The sequence below is a fragment of the Apteryx mantelli genome, chromosome 11, assembly GCF_036417845.1.
Source record: "Apteryx mantelli isolate bAptMan1 chromosome 11, bAptMan1.hap1, whole genome shotgun sequence".
NCBI lineage: Eukaryota > Metazoa > Chordata > Aves > Apterygiformes > Apterygidae > Apteryx > Apteryx mantelli.
In genome coordinates this window covers 16,184,228-16,201,601 of record NC_089988.1, presented here as the reverse complement: position 1 = coordinate 16,201,601, position 17,374 = coordinate 16,184,228, and the positions used below count along the sequence as shown (strand labels likewise).

At 50.6% G+C, this 17,374-nt stretch overlaps 1 protein-coding gene across 1 annotated transcript; it reads right to left on the bottom strand.

Moving 5' to 3' along the window:
• Window positions 1-703: 703 nt before the first annotated feature.
• On the bottom strand, window positions 704-1,588 carry LOC136993081 (olfactory receptor 14J1-like; the record flags this gene model as incomplete). Its single annotated transcript, XM_067303097.1, has 1 exon — window positions 704-1,588. A coding segment is annotated over one exon (885 nt), but the record flags the coding sequence as incomplete, so codon positions are not given.
• Between the last annotated feature and the right edge of the window lie 15,786 nt (window positions 1,589-17,374).

Below are 17,374 nucleotides of genomic sequence, written 5' to 3'. Positions count from 1 at the left end.
CCCCACTGCCTCTCCTGAGATTGCAGAGCCTGATTTGGTTCATTCTTTCGTTGAGGCCCTTTACTTTGGGTGACTCCAATTGGTTTTGGGAGTCTCCACTCACTGCCCATCCCAGTCAAATCCTGTCCCTGGAGATCCCCTGTGCTCACCTGGTGGCTCCATATTGCCTTCCAGAAGGATGGGCATCTGTCATCAGCCCTCTAATATGTGAGAGAGCCCCAGCAGATACCTCTTGAGCACTCACCCTCTTCATGGCCATTGGGCACCCACAAGTGAAGGCTGAATCCAGCCCTCATTCCCTCACACATTCACCCTATGAGCACATCCTCCTTAGCCCACGGAAAACCCAGGCACAGCAAAAGGGACTTTTCGGGTGCAATTTCCTGAGCGCATTCTTGGCTCCAGCTTGGGAAGAAGAGCCCAGTATTCAGGCAGTGTACTGATGAAATCCCCTTTTGTTACAGAGATGCTGCAAGGGAGGCCAGCTCTGAAACAGCGCTTGGCAAATTCACAGAAAGCCTCTGAGTCAGACAGATGGGGTTTGTGCCTCTGGAGAAGTGGGATGAATTCAAACATTTGTTCACAAACGTGACTGTCACAGACAGAAGTCCCAAAACACAAGAGCTGTCTGAGAAAAACTGGAAATGGCTTGTGAGGAGAGATGGGCCACTTATTGCTGCTGAGCTAGCACCAGCTGAATCAGTTTCCTCACTGCATCCTTGAGCTCCTTGTTCCTCATGCTGTAGATGAGAGGGTTCACTGTTGGAGGCACCACCGAGTAAAGAACAGCCACCACCACATCCAGAGCTGGGGAGGAGAGGGAAGGGGGCTTCAGGTAGGCAAACAGGTCAGTGCTGACAAACAGGGAGAACACGGCCAGGTGAGGGAGGCACGTAGAAAAGGCTTTGCGCCGGCCCTGCTCAGAGGGGATCCTCAGCACAGCAGTGAAGATCTGTACGTAGGACAACACAATGAAAATGAAACACCCAGAGGCTAAACAACTACTAACCACAAGAAGCCCAATTTCCCTGAGGTAGGAGTCTGAGCAGGAGAGCTTGAGGATCTGGGGGATTTCACAGAAGAACTGGTCCACTGTGTTGCCTTGGCAGAGTGGTATGGAAAATGTGTTAGCAGTGTGCAGGACAGCATGGAGAAATCCACTGGCCCAGACAGCTGCTGCCATTTTGACACAAGCTCTGCTGCCCATGAGGGTCCCATAGTGCAGGGGTTTGCAGATGGCAACAAAGCGGTCATAGGCCATGACTGTGAGAAGAGAATACTCTCCTCCTAACAAGAGGGCAAACAGAAAGACTTGAACAGCACATCCTGAGTAGGAAATGGCCCTGGTGTCCCACAGGGAATTGGCCATGGATTTGGGGACAGTTGCAGAGAGAGTGCCAAGGTCGAGGAGGGAGAGGTTGAGGAGGAAGAAGTACATGGGGGTGTGGAGGCGGTGGTCGCAGACTATGGCTGTGATGATGAGGCCGTTACCCAGGAGGGCAGCCAGGTAGATGCCCAGGAAGAGTGAGAAGTGCAAGAGCTGCAGCTCCCGCGTGTCTGCGAAAGCCAGGAGGAGGAACTCGTTGAAGGTGCTGCTGTTGGACATCTTGCTATCTCCAGGCATGGGGGACTGTGCAAAGAAGAAAAGACTTTGAGAAGTTAGGAGAGACTTTTCAAGCAAAGAAACCCCCAAATGTTGCAGCTCTCATAGAACCCCCCACACTGCCTCTCTCTTTACTGAGAGGATCTTTGTGCAGCTCCTGTGCTTCAGCTCCACTTTGCCCTGCCTGAGTGTGCTGTGAGGAGCAGGGACCTCTGCCCATGGGCTCCAGAGCAGTCAGTCCTGCTGTCAAGCAGTGGGTACAGGGGAATGGGGGTGACCAGCTCTGACATTCACACTTTCTGTCAGGTGAAATCCACTCGTCATTTAGAAAGGCTTTTCAGCATCTTCACTCTGAATTTTAAAGAATGAGGTTTGAGGAACAGAGTTTCAGGGATTTTTTATTTTTGTTTTAGATGTTCTTGTCACCCCTGGGGAGTGTTCCTCAAAGGTAGAAATCCTTGGCATTTCTACTGAGCCCTGAGAAAAACTGATGCACTCTCCCTTGTTGCAGAGTGAGGACAGCTAGTCCGTGTATTATTCTCATTCACCGCTGTCCTGTGCTTGTAAATCTTTGGGCTGGAGGATGATCACACTTATATGTTGCCATAGAAAGAAACCAGCCCCTGCTGACAGCACACGAGTCCAGTTTCAAAGTGCACATCTCCAAACTTCTCACCCTTTCTCCGGGCACCTCAGGGAGCTCTCCACAAAACCCTTCTAGTCAAGGATACACAGGGCTCTTTTCAGATGCCCACATACAGCCTCCCACCACCATCTCCATACTCTCAGTGTCTCTCCACCTTCCTCACGGGTCTCTCAGATATCACAGAGGTGCTATGAGACAGCAGTGCCTTTCTAGAGGGCAGCACGCAGTCTGCCAGGACACCACAGGGAAATGGTCAAAGGACTCTTAGGACTAGAGATGGGATTTACCTAAGGGAGAGTCCGTACATTTCGCAGCCCCACAGACTGCATTTCCTGGAGCTCCACAAGTCAGAAGGGGGCTGGGGCAGCCTCATTCCCATGCAGATCCCTCTGCTGCACAACTTGCAGCATCCATGTCTGAACTGCAGCTGAACTGCCCCCCCCCCCCCCCCCGCCCCAAAGCCAGAGAGCCCGAGAACAAGAACAGGAGCAGCATGGACAGGAGGGGAAACAAGGAGCAACACCATGATCCATGATCCTTCTGCCAAGGGAGGCAAGAAGGGAGAGACAGATGGGAACTCAGGAAAGCCTTCACCTTACCAGCTAGGCATGCCGCCTCGCAGGCAGGGGCATCGCAGGGCAGTCACTCTCAGTCCCTTCTTCAGGCACCTCTCCTCTGCCGGAGGGATGGCTGCAGAGAAGGCAGCTCATGCCCTGGACCCCATGGCTGTCAGGGCAGAGGCTCTGCTGGGTGGGAGAGGAGACACAGGGAGCTTGCTCAGAGGAAGGTGTCTGCATCGGAGGAACTGACCGCTGACCATGACTTGCCCAAATCCATCCTCCCGTGAAGATTCTCTTGGCACTTCCCTCTCACCCCCTGCCTATCCCTGCTGCCTGCAGCTGTTCCTGCTGCCTGCAGCTTTCTCTGTCCCAACATCTTTTCCCTGTCAGTGCTCACAGACCCTGTCCCACCCTCTCTGTGCACAATTCTACCCTACAGAAACCTCCCAGATCACAGCACTGTCCAGGGCATCTCTGTGCTCACGGGTCCTAAGGAGCAGGTCACATTAGCCCTGATAAGTCCATAAAGGTATTGCTGGTGCTGCTGTAGGTGTAGGTGGGGTTGGAAGGGTTTGCTGAGCTTTCTCACAGACCTCCAGATATCTGAGAGGGAAGGTGAGTGAGTCCCAGTTCCTTGCCAAACCAGAAAACGCTTTCCTTTTTTCTCCCTGCCAACATTAGGAAACTGAAAGCCCTGGAAGGAAAGCTCCTTGCCTTTCAAGGAGCCTTTTTTTCACCTTCCTCTGCGGTGCAGGGACACTGCTCTGAATCACAGCCCTGGGCAGACCTGTGTGCATATCCCAGCTTCACAGCCCTGCAGCCGTCCTTGGGAGAAAGTAGCAGCATGCCCTGTCCCTGTGACGGTGTGGCAGGGAATGCCTGCTCTGAAGCGTCTCCCCCTCCTCTGCAAAGGAGAGCGATCCTTAAAAAACCTATCAATCATGGGATGAAATAGGTTTAGAAGATCCCTCCAGGAACCTCAGTAGCATTGCCCTGCAGCCAGAGACTTACCCTGCAAAGGGCTGTGAAGATTTCTCCCACAAGGAGCTCTCCTCTCTCCTCCCACTCCACACTGCCTTGCCCTTCTTGCTGTCTTCTCTCCTCTCATGTCAGCAGCAGCAGGCAGTGCCCGCAGCCCTGCTGCTCTTTGCAGAGGAGCTGCTCCTGCACACAGCTGTGTCTGGGCAGTGCTGCCCAGTTGCCATGAGCTCTCTCCATCCCAGGAGCCTGGCCTCACTCAACAACAGTGCGGCCCAGTTGAGCTCATGAATTTCTCTGTGCCTTGTGCTCCCTCCTCCTGGGAAATAAACTAAATAAACTAAATAAACTAAAATAATCACTGATGGTCCCTCTCGAAACAATACAGAGAGACCAGTTACAGCATTGTCCCTTGTTTCATCAGAGGATGGTTATCTACAAGAGGTGGAAACATCCCACTCTGGAAATCCATATTCCCGTGTCTTATCTAGGCAGGACACTTAGAACTGGGCAAGAAGAGAGGTCATTCACCCATGGTTCAGGTTTTTGTTCAGATAAGTCAGTCTGGGCATCGTATGACCATTTACAAGGCCCTGGGCTGGAGTAGGATGCAGATCCCTCCTGTGAACTCCACAAACACACAGCAAGTGGGATTCCCCTTGCAAATAAGTGTGCACAACAGAGGTGTCTGCATGGGAGCTCCTTGTCTAAGCTCCCGTTGTAATCACTGGAGATAGAGGGTGGGAGTCAGCTGCTCAACACACAAACACCTGGTGACATTGGAAGAGACAGAGGTGGACCAAGGCATGTGCCAGAGTCTTCTTGCTCTGATGGAGCAGCTATGACACCCACATCCTTCTAGAGCATGAGTTGGGGGCCAGGTGGAGAATTCCCTTGGCCATCTCAAATGACACTAGATGCCTCCTACTACTAGAGCTCCACTCACTATAAAGCTGAGACATAGGAAGATCCCAATGTTACAAACAGCTAATGCAATTCAGTGCCAACACTTGATTTAATGACATAGAACTAGGCTGGCAGGGCCATGTCGGATGCCTGTGGTGTCCAGCACATCCACATGTCTCTAGTAGTTCCAGCATGGGACCTACAGGAAGCCATGACTTTTTGGAGCACTTGCTGGGCAAGTACCCCAGGGCATCTTGGGTTTCCTACCTGTGCCCAAACAAATGAATCCCACCACTGCCTTTAGGCACTCTCTGCACTGTCTACATCCAAGCATGCTGCACAAATGGGAGGCACATCACACCAAGGGCTCCACTCGTGTCTCCCCACTTTCAAATCCTTCTAGCTCTCCTCCTCCTGAACCCCTTCTCACCCCCCAGTATAATATGAATAGGGACTGGGCTAATGATGTCCTCAAGGTGGCTGGATCACAGAACCAGGGACTTCTTCAGTAGCACCTTGTCCTTCCTATAGATTGATTCACCTCTGTCAGAGACCCCAAGGTGCTGCAGAATTAGCCCAGGCAGCAAAACCCTCTCCTGTCATTTCTGCACAGCCCAGCTCTGTTTCTCGCTGGCCTTGGGCACTGCAGGCTTTGCTCTCTCAGTGGGAACCTCGTTCCACCATTACATTGCCACCTGCTATCCAGGCCAGCATGTCACCACTTGCAATCAAAGCCTTTGCATCCATATGGTCCTTGGTAACATGTTTCCCTGTGACAAATCTTCAGCCGGCACGACAGCTGATGCTCTGCCACCCAAATGTATGCAAGTATATGCAGCCTGGGGTGCAGCCAGGAGCAGATGGAGATGCACAAGCTGTCAGAAGACTGCCACGTGGTTGGAATAACTGAGGTGTGGTGGGATCACTCGCATGACTGCAGTCCTTCAAAGGCAGGGTACAAGTTCTTCAGGAGAGACCACCAGGGAAAATTAGGAGGGGAAATGCCCTGTGTGAGAAGGGGTAGCTTGGATGTATGGAGCTCCTCCATGGGATGGACAAAGGGAGGCTCTCTGAAGGGCAGAGGAGCTCAGGAAAGCCAACAGGTCATTAAACACCTTTCAAGCACAACATGCTCCATAACAAACACTTTGTAAAATTAGTAGAGACCTGTGGATCCCAGCATGGCTAAACAGGGATCTCCCATGTGAGCTCCAAGACAATAAGGCAGCATACGGAAAGGGGAAGAAGGCAGAGGCTGCAAAGGAGGAATTTAGAGATATTGTCTAGCAAAGTCGGGAAGGTGTTAAGGAAGCCATAGGTCCCCTGGGATAGAGACACTTGCAGGGGATGTGAAGGACAGGAAGAAGAGCTGCTACTGCTTCAGTAGCAGTAAAAGAATACAACAGGAAATTTGGCGGCACTGCTGAATGGGACAGGGATTCTAGCAAAAGCGGATGTAGATAGGACTGGGGAAGTCAAGTCCTCCCTGGCTTCAGTCTTCACCAACAAGGTCTCCTGAGCTGTTGTGCCTAGAGTCAGGACTCCTGAGGAGAAAAACAACCTGCAGCGCCTAAGTCTTGAGTGAGGAATGACATGCAAAAACTCAACCCCTACAAGTCTATGGGATTGGATGGCTGGCATCCATGGACACTGAGAGAGCTGGCTGCTGTGATAACAAGGCTGCTCTCTATCATCTTTGAAAGGTTGCGGAGATTGGGGTTGGAGGGAGTCTCAATGACCAAAAGTAGGAATATGTTGTGCTCATCTTCTAAAAAGGCCACAAGGACAAACCAGGGAGCTCCAGGCCATTCAGGCACACGTGGGTGAGGAGTGTGTCGTTGAGCCAATCCTTTGCCCTCTGGGCACATGAGGGAGAAGAAGGTGTCTGGGAACAGTCAGCATGGAGTTACCCAAGGTAAATCATTCCTCAGCAACCTGATTGCCTGCTGTGATAAAAGACCAGTGCTTGTGGAGGAGAGGAGAGTAGTGGATTTCCATTAGGCATCCAGATGGGCAAAAACTGCTTGGATGATGAACTCAGAGGGTTTTCATGAATGGGTCACGCTTTACCAGGAAGCCAGGTAAAGGTGGGATATGCAGGGGTCTATACTCCACATCCTGTCCTGTTTGAAAGACTCAACGGTGACCTGCAGAATGGAAATCCCATCAAGGTTGTAGATGACACCTAATCGGGTGGAACAGTCATAAGCTCAAGGGCTGCCATTCAGAGGGACCTCAGCAGGCAGGAAGAATGGGCTGTCAGGAACTTTGTGAAGTTCAGCTAGCACAAATGCAAGGTCCTGCACCTGGGATAGAGCAACACCCTGCAGTGATACAGGCTGGGGAGTGCCCGGCTTGGCAGCAGCTCTGCAGAAAAAGGACCTGGGCATCTTTATGGTCAGGGAGCTGAACATCAGCCAACAGCATGCCCTGGCAGCAAAGGAGGCTGCAGTGTCCTGGGCTGCATAGCCAGGAGATCGAAGGAGGTGATTATCCCCCTTTACTCAGCATCCTTAGAGTCCATCTAGATACTGCATCCAGTCAGGCCCCCTGTAGCAGAACGCTGTTCTTGGACTGCGTTCAGTGGCAGGCCCCCAAGGTGGTTGGGGACTGCATCACTTGCCCTGTGAGAGGAGGCTGAGGGAACAGGGCTAGTTCAGTGCAGAGAAGGGAAGGTTTTGGGGAGGACTCATAGCAGCTTCACATCTCAAGGTTGCCACTGAGAATGAACCAGTTTTTTACAGGAATCCATGGCAGGAGAATGAGAGGCAATGGCTATAAGCTGAAACAAGTGCAGTCAAAATGGTATATAAGCAAGAAAAATCAATGAGGATCCCGCAGCATTTGAAGTGGGGTCCAGAGAGGTTATGGACTCTCTCTTCTTGGAGGCTTGCAGGATGCAGCTGGACAAAGCCCTGAGGAACTTGGTGTGAATTCAGTGTTGATCCTGATATGAGCAGGAGGTTGGACTAGAGAGCTCCCAAGGTCCCTTCCAGCCTGAATGATTTGGTGATTTTGTCCTCTCTGGTGACAGCCACTGCAATTCTTGCAGGCAGCAAATCCTTTGCTGCATGTGGGTTAGCACCTGACATGGCCTCCCCAGAGCCAGCCCCTCCTAGTGGTGGGAGGTTGCCTCTTGGACCTGAAAGGTTTTCAGTTCAAGGTTTCATTAAGAGCAACTGCTTGTCCAGAGTGAGTCCTCTTCACAGCCTACAATACCTGTACATGGCAACATGATGCCAAATGAGTGTGACATATGCAGAAAGTCATGGCATGAGGGTGATTGCACTCTAACATCCATGAGGTCCTTTGATGATCCAAGAATATCCAGAAGGACTGGAAGAGCCTTAAAGCTCCTAGTCACACCTAGGTAATGTTGACTTTGTCACTCTGGGAGGTGAGGGAGCTGTGCTTGTTCAGCCTGGAGAAGAGAAGGCTTTGGGGACACCTAATAACAGCCTCCCCATACCCACCAGGACATCACCAAGAAAATGGAGGCAGGCTCTTCACCCTTGTGCATGATGCAAGGGTGAAGGCCAATGGGCATTAAGTGAAACAAGAGAGGTTCAGGCTAGGTGTAAGGAGAAATTTTTGACCCATCCAGAGAGTCAAGCACGGGGGCAGGTTGCCCTGAGAGACTGTGCCATCTCCATCCTCAGAGGTTTTCAAGTCCGAAATGAGTAAAGCCCTGAGCAACCTGATTGGACCTGATAGCTGACCCTGCTGTGGGAAGGAGGTTGGGCCAGAGACATCCTGGGGTTCCTTCCAGAAGGAATGATTCCGCATTTCCTTCCACCTTGAGTCTTCTCTTGATCTTGGGAAAACATTCAGCTTGCCTGTGATTGTGGAAGCAGATCTCACAAAAGCGTGATCAGATCAAGTGCACGTTCCTTCTCCTGCTCCAGTTAGAGTCATTCAGATTCAGGACTGCTTGGCAGCTACACCCAAATAGCCCTGATTGTTCTTTTGTTTCACCTTTTATTTCATTTTTCCCAGTTTTCCACCTTCCAGGTTCTTCTAACATCCTGATATCCTCCCATGCAGGCAGCTGACCCCTCTTTACCCTTTCCCCCTTGACCCTGGATTTGCTTTCTTTGTACATTCACTTGGCTTCTCTGAGATGCTTGCCATGGTGATGCCTACCTTTGCCAGCAGTCCCTTTAAACGACTACCTCCTTTTATTATGCGTAGTGTCCTGCAGGTCCTCCTGCTGTTATCCTGTCAGAGGCACCGCAAGACAGGATGAGCCATCTGCACACACTCATTTACAGCTGACACAAGGGAGCTTTAGTCCAGAGGGGCCTTGAGAAACTTGGGGATTTGGCCAACAGAAACCTCATGCTGTTGTACAAGGAGAAGTGGCGGGTCCTGCACTGGGGGACAGAACAGCCCATGCATCAGGGCAGGCTGGCACCTGACCGTCGGAGGAGTGACCCTGAGGAGAAGGGCCTGGACATTACGAGGGATGCCATATGAGCCAGTGGTGCACGCTCACTGCAAATGAGGCCAGCTGCATACGAGGCTGCTTCATGAACCGTGTGGCCACCCAGACAATTGGAATTATTATGCCCCTCAACTCAGCCCTGGTGTGGCTGCATCTGGAATAGCGTGTCCCAGCGTGGGCTGCCAGTGCTGGAGGAATGGGGAGCAACTGGAGAGGGTCCAGAGGAGTCTTCCAAGATGGGGTTAGTGTCCTGAAGCACATGGCCTGTATGGAGAGGCTGAGGGACCTGGGCTTCTTCAGCCTGGTAAAATGGAGGCAAAGGGCAGTATAGTAGTAACCTCCGAGTGCTTGAAGAGATCCTGGATCTTTTCTTGGTATTGGGAAACAGCATGAGAAGGGGAAACCAGGGTAAAACAGGAACTCAAAACTCAGCTCCAAGGCAATAAGGCAGCATACAAGAAGCAGAAGGAGGGATATGCAGCAAAGGAGGAATTCAAAAATATTGTCCAGTAAAGATGGGATGGTGTTAGGGAAGCCAAAGCTCTCAGAGGGTACACACTGGCAGGGGACATCAAAGGCATGAAGAAGGGTTGCTACTGCTTCAGGAACAGTAAAGAATAAAAGGAAAATGTTGGCTCCTTGCTGAAGGGGGCAGAGAATGTAGTAATAGCAGATGTAGGTAGATCTGAGGAGCTCAGTGCTTTTTTGGCTTCCATCTTCACCAACAAGGCCTCCCGGGCTGTTGTGCCTAGAGTCAGGGCTCCAGACGAGAAAAGCTACCAACAGTGCATGAGGGCTGAGTGAGGGATGACTTGCAAGAACACCAGCCCTACAAGTCAGTGGGACTGGAACGGCTGCACCCAAGGACGCTGAGAGAGCTGTCAGAGCAAGGCTGCCCTCTGTCATCTTTGAAAGGTCATGGAGATGGGGGTGAGGTCCCAATAACTGCAGAAAGTTAGACATAAATATTCCATCCATCTTCAAAAAAGGCCCAAAGTGCCACCAAGGGAACGACAGGCTGTTCAGCCTCAATGGGTTGAGGAGTGTGTCATGGAGTGAGTCCACTCATTTCTGGGCACATGAGGGAGAAGAAGGTGATAGGGAAGAGTCAGCATGGATTTGGCCAGGATAAATTGTGCCTCACCAACCTGATTGACTTCTAGGATTACATAGCTGTATTTGTGGTTGGAGAGCAGAAAATGTCTTTCAACTTGATTAGAGCAAGGTGTTTGACACTGTCTCCCACAATATTCTTGCATGCACGTTAGAATATTACAGTCTAGAAGAGTAGACAACCAGATGGGTAAAAAGCTGCTTGTATGACCAGAGGCTCAGAGGGCAGTGGTGAATGGGTAGTACTCTTCCTGGAAGCCAGGGAGAAGTGGAGCACCACAGGGTCTCTCCAGGAACTTGTCCTGTTTATCATCTGTATCAGTGACATGGAAGGGGCAACACTCATCATGCCTATAGATGAGAGCTGCCATTCAGAGGGAGCTAGACAGGCAGGAAGAATGGGCTGTCAGCAACCTCATGGAATTCAACAAGGACAAATGCCAGGGCTTGCACCTGCGATAAACCAACACCCCACTGTGTCACAGGCTGGGGCCTGACGGCCTGGGGAGCAGCTCTGTGGAAAAGGATGTGAGGGTGCTGGGGGACAGGAGGCAAAACATGAGCCAGCAGCCTTCCCTGGCAGCAAAGTAGGCCAGAAGCATCGTGGGCTGTATGAGCAGGAGCACAGGCAGGAGGTGGAGGGAAATGGTGATCACCTTCTAGTCAGTATTCATTAGAGCACATGTAGAACCTTGCATCCAGGTTTGGGTTCCCAGAACAAGAAGGAGGTAGATAACTGGGAGCAAGTTTTGCTGAGGGCCATCACAACAGTCAGGGAGCTGGAGCACTTGCTTTGTGAGGATGCATTGGAACTTGTTGCCCTGACAGTGCTGTACAGTCTCCTCCTTTGGAGGCTGCCAACACCAGACTGGATGAAGCCCAGAGCAACCTGCTGCGACCCCAGAGCTGACCCTGCTGTGAGCAAGCAGATTGGGCTGGAGACCCCCTGAGGTCCCTTCCACCCTGAAGGAGTCCATGATTCTTCCCACTCTCCATCTTCCCTTGTTGATGTCAGGGAAAGCACACAGGTGCCCTGTGACAGTGGAAGCAGGCAGACTTCTTGTCTTCCTCTAGCCAGAATTCTTCAGATGCAGGGCTTCTTGGCAGGAATCCCCAAGACAGCCCTGATCAATCCTTTTCTTCTTTTGGAATTTCCTTGTTTTTTTTCTTCCATTCCTTCTAAGTCTGTCTCTTTTACCACCCTGATCCTGTCCCATAAAGCCCACCCCACCCCACCTTACCCTTAACTCATTAGCGCTGGCTTGTTTTGTTTGGTTGGTTAGTTGGTTGGTTGGGGGTTTTTTTGTGTGTGTGTGTGTGATTCGGACAACAGATACATCATGGAGATTTACAAGAGAAGTGTCAAATCCTGTGACTCGGTGGGAATAACTCCATCCATGAGGAGAGGTTGAGAGACCTGGGCTTCCTTATCCTACTGAAGTGGAGGCAAAGGGCAGTAGAGTAGGAGCCTGTGACTGCTTGAAGAGTGCTTTCAGAGATGAAAGAGTTTTTCTTAGTATAGGGAAACAGCACGAGAAGGGGAAAGAGCCACAAACTGCATCTTGAGGGGTTCAGACTGGACTTCAGGTCAAAAGAATGTCACTCGTAGGGTAGTGCTGAGGTGCAACAGGTCACCCAGAGGGAGTCAGTGATCAGCCCCTGCCTTTGTGTTTCAAGGAGAAGCAAGTGAGGACAGGAAAACATCAGGAGAGGTGGGGAGATCCCAGAGTGAGGGCAAGGTGGGGAAGCAGCTTGGGTGTGTACAGTCTGCAGGGAAAGAGGCACAGGCATGGGAAAGCACAGGACAGCCTGTGGTGCAGAGAGTCGAGGGCACTGCCAAGGCTGAAAGCTCCCAACACAGCTAGGTTTTGTCCTCTTGGCCATGGCTGGTGTCTCTGACACTGAGGCCCATGAGAAGACACCATTCCTTAAAGCACTGTGGCCTTGCTGCCTCCTTGACCCTTGGGAGCCCAGGAGGTGCCATATCATGGTCCTGCACTTAGCGTTGTGCACCCTCACCCTCACACTGGCCCCAGGAAGAGCCTTGAGCAATGCGTGAGGGAAAGCATCAGCCTTCCCAGGGGCTGGCTGTCAGTGCCTGGTCACTCTGCTTGATAACACACATCAAGGTTGACTTGGCATCAGAGCCACCCTCACATTGCCTTTGCCTACCTGCAATCAGGGCCTCCAACTTTCAGCTCTAATCAGCCCCTGGGGAGCCTCTGTTGTTAATGCCCTCAGTGGGACCCACTTCTTCTGACTTTAACTTCTTGAGAAGTTGCTTCAGCCTCCTTTCAGCATCTGAAGTTCATGGGCTCAGCACTAAATACACCCAAGAGGTCATTAAAAGGCAAAAAATCATAAGCAGCCATGCCTCTTTCCATAATTTTCTTCAGTTCATCAATTTTTGTGGGATTAATTGGAAAGTTTGCAGGAGTGTATTGAAATTAGGCAGATTTCAATGAGCACCTGAAACAGAAAGATGTCTGCTTCTTAAGCTTTCTTGATTCTTCAGTTTCCAGAATAAGTCACACCCACATTCTCCAATTCATACTGACCCACAGTGTCTCCTAATGAAGTCAGGACATGTAGGCAAAGCAGTATGTTTGACAGGAGACCTGTATGGAGAACCTTCCTCGCCAGCTCCACAGCCTTGCCATTTCCCTCAGCAGCCACTGGGGACTTCAGATGACTCTTGTGAAAATCCAACCTTTTGCCACTCAAGTCTGTAGCTGAATGTTACAGCTCATGGGCACCAATTCCCACCTGCTTTCCTTAGAGAACTAGCTGCAGACAGACACAGAAGGGTTTGTCTTAAGAGCAAACAAACAAATTATAATTTGGAACAGTTTAATAAAAGATACAAAAAAGCACTCCTCAACTTTATGGTAAGTCCACGCTGCCTCCAGTGAGGTCCACTGCCCACAAGACATAACCTTCCTTGAAATGTTTTCGACAGATAGATAGGAAAGGATAGACAAGAAACACAACAAAGGAGGTGGCTAAAGAGACAAGGAGACTGCTGAAAGATGAGGCAAGCTTCAGACTCCCAGCAGCTCAGAGCAGCACCTGGAGGGTTGAGAGGTACCTGAATGGATAAAGAGCAAGGGGAAAAGGAAAACCGGGGAACTATGGAAAGTGCATATGCCCAGAGAGTCTGATGCAAAGATGCCTTTAGAAATGACCAATTTAATCAGGACATGTGGAAATATGTGAGAGATCACTGAGATTACATCCACAGCCTAAAAGACAGAGCAGTGGAAACACAAGGTCAAGGGCAGATCGATATTTCTTCTCCTGCGATTAATACCCTTCCTGAAGGTTTCCACTCTTTCATCATGTTCATTGAAGTAGACTAAAATAATCACCAATGCGCCTTCTCTAAGCACTGAAGGAAGACTGATTCCAGCATTACAGATTGTCTCATCAGACAATGGTTATGTGCAAGAGGTGGAAATGTCTAACTCTGGCAGCCCCGATTCCCATCTCTTAACAATTGACAAGAAACCCTCATTGCCAAACCCTCACACAGTTTTTACCATTGCCAAATATTTTTTCTTCTTTCTTATTAATTGGCAGCACCATTTTCATGCACTACAGGAATTAGCCTGTCTGTGCGAGTATATATATATGTATGTATGTATGTATATACACACATTATTCATCAAAATACCTTTGCTACCAACACTCGGAATGGAGAAACTTTGTTCTGAGGAACTACTTTATTTTAACTGTCATGTTTCAGCTCTCTTCTTCTGCCTCTCTGGCCTTTCTTCTTCCTTTCACTATTCTGTCTTTACAGAGCACTCCAGGGAACGGTTCACTGAATCACAGCGCTTAGGGTGGACGAGACCTCTGGACATCACCTAGTCCCAGCCACCCTGGTCAATGCAGAGGGAACTAGATGAGGTTGCCCAGGGGCTCCCCCCACTTATGCATTGGCCACAAGGGTGCTAAGAGTTACTCCATCCACTGTGCAGGCCATTCATAATGATGGTAAACAGTCCTGCCCCACATGTTGATCACTGAGGGATGCCACCAGGAACTGGCTGCCACTTGGAACTTGTACTGCTGATCACAGTGTTTCAGCCTGATGGCCCATTCAATCTTCCACCTGCCTTCTGGTCCATTGATCCAGGGCAGAGCTCAACAATTTGGCTCCAAGGAGACTCTGGGGGACTGTGCCAAAGGCTTTGCTAAAGTGAAGGTTCACAAAATCCCTGCAAAATCCCCCTTGTGCACGCAGGCATTCATCTTATGGCAGAAGGCAATCAGGTTGGTCAGGCATGCTTTCCATTTCCCCTTGGTCAACCCATGCTGCCTCTTCCAGGCCTTCTCCTTCATATGCTTGGAGATGGTTTCCAGGAGGATTTGCTCCACCATTGCCCTGCAATGTCGTTGTCTGTGAGGCGGCATGCCCACCTGGGTAAGCTGAAGGCTTTCCCAGCCCCCTCTGTCTCTCTCTCCTTGCCTCCTTTGGCAGAAGGATCATGGTGTTGCTGTTTGTTTCCCCTCCTGTCCATGTTGCTCCTCTTCTTGCTCTTGGGACAACTTCTTCACACTGCTGCCAGATGGGATGAGAAGCGTGATGCTTTCTTGTATGTGAAAATTTCAAACAAGGAGGAACTGATCAGGGATGGGATAGTAAGTGTCAGCCTTCTCTACCATGACCATGAAAATGTCGATTCCTAGATCCTGGGGAGAGTGAGGAAGGACAGTGGCAGAGTAGAGACCATGGACTTGAAAAGACCAGATTTTGGCCTCTTCAGGGGACTGGTGGGGGGAACCCACGGGAGGCAGCTGTCAAGGGCCCAGGAGCTCAGGAAAGCCAGCAGGTCTTTAAGGACAGCACCTGCCAGGTACAAGGATGATCCATCCCCACACTCAGTAAAACTAGCAGCTATCTCAGGGGACCAACTTGGCTAAACAGGGACCTCGCACCTTAGCTCCAGGGTGATAGGGCAGCATAGAGAAGGGCAAGAAGGGAGAGGCAAAGGAGGCATTTAGAAATATTGTCCAGGGTCATAGGCTTGGTGTCAGGGAAGAAAAAGCTCCCCTGGCACTGACACTTGCAGGGGATGTCAAGGGCATGAAGATGAGCTGCTACTGCTTCCATAAGAATGAACGAATAGAAAGGAAAATGTGGCCTCACTGCTAAATGGGACAGGGGATCTTGCAGCAGCAGATGCAGATAGGTCTGAGCAACTCAACCCCCTGCTAGCTTCCGTTTCCACAAGCAAGGTCTTCTGGGCTGTTGTGCCTTGAGTCAGGACTCCAGAGGAGAAAAGCAGCCAAAAGTGGACGAGGGTCATGAGGGATTACTTGTGAGAACTCAAACTGTACAAGTCAATGAGGTCAGAGGGGCTGCAGCCAGGGATACTGTGAGAGCTGACTGCTGTCACCGCAAGGACACTTGCTATCATCTTTGAAAGGTTGTGGAGATCAGGTAAATCCCAACGACTGCAGAAAGGCAATTGTTACATGCATCTTCCAAAAAGGCCACAAGAGCAACCTGGGGAGCTGCAGGCCATTCAGCCTCCCTTTGGTGAGAAGTGAGTCATGCAGTGAATCCTCTCAGATCACATTTCTGGGCACATGAAGGAGAAGAAAATGCCTGGGAACAGTTAGCATGGATTTACCCAGGGCAAATTGTGCCTAATCAACCTGATTGACCTCTATGATTAAAAAAAAAAAACCCTCTATTTGTGGATGGGGAAGAGTAAATGTCCTTTATTTAGACTTTAGCAAGGTGTTTGACACTGTCTCCCACAATATACATGCATGCATGTTAGAAGGTTTCAGGCTACAAGAGTAGACAACCGGATGGGTAAAAAGCTACTTGGATGATCAGAGGGTGAGAGGGCAGTGGTGAATGGGTAGTACTCTTCCTGGAGGCCAGGGAGAAGTGCAGCACCCGAGGGTCTCTCCAGGAACTTGTCCTGTTTATCATCTGTTTAACTTACACGGAGGATGCAACACTCATCATGCCTGTAGATGACCCCTAACTGGAGGTGGGGGTGTTGGGGGGGGCACTCGTATGCTTGAGGGCTGCCATTCAGAGGGACCTAGACAGGCAGGAGGAATGGGCTGTCAGGAACATCATGGAATTCAACAAGGACAAATGCCAGGGCTTGCACCTGCGATAAACCAACGCCCCACTGTGTCACAGGCTGGGGCCTGAGGGCCTGGGGAGCAGCTCTGTGGAAAAGGACATGAGGGTGCCAGGGGACAGGAGGCAAAACATGAGGCAGCAGTGTTCCCTGGCAGCAAAGAAGGCCAGAAGCATCGTGGGCTGTATGAGCAGGAGCACAGGCAGGAGGTGGAGGGAAATGGTGATCGCCTTCTAGTCAGTATTCATTAGACACCATCTAGAACCCTGCATCGAGGTTTGGGTTCCCAGAACAAGACAGAGGTTGATAACTGGGAGCGAGTCTGGCTGAGGGCCCTAACAGTAGTCAAAGAACTGGAGCACTTGCTTTGTGAGGAAATGGGTCTGGTTCAAGTTGCAGAAGAGATGGCTTTGGAGGGATCTCATAGCACCCTTCCAATGGCTACAAGGAGGTCCTCAAGAAGATGGAGCCAGGCTCTTCACCAGGGTGCATGGTGGGAGGACAAGAGACAATGGACATAGGTCGGAAGAAGAGGTATTCATCAGGAGATAAGGAGAAGCTTTTCAACTACAAGGATGGTGAATTGGAAGTGGTTGCCCAGAGAGGCTGTGCAGTCTCCTGCCTTGGAGGTTGCCAAGACCACACTGGATGAAGCCCAGAGCAACCTTGTCTGACACCAGAGATGACCCTGCTGTGAGCAAGGAGATTGGCCTACAGACCTCCTGAGGTCCCTTCCGCCCTGATTGAGTTCATGATTCTTGCCACTCTCCATCTTCTCTTGTGGATGTCAGGGAAAGCACGCAGGTGCCCTGTGACAGTGGAAGCAGGCCAGCTTTATTGTCCTCCTCCACTCAGAATTATTCAGATGCAGGGCTTCTTGGCAGGAATCCCCCAAACAGCCTTGATCAATCCTTGGCTTCACTTTCAAATTCCTTTTTCTTCACCCCCACTCAAGGCTGTCTCTTTTATCATTCTGATCCCTTCCCAAACAGCCCACCCCACCCCTACTCACCC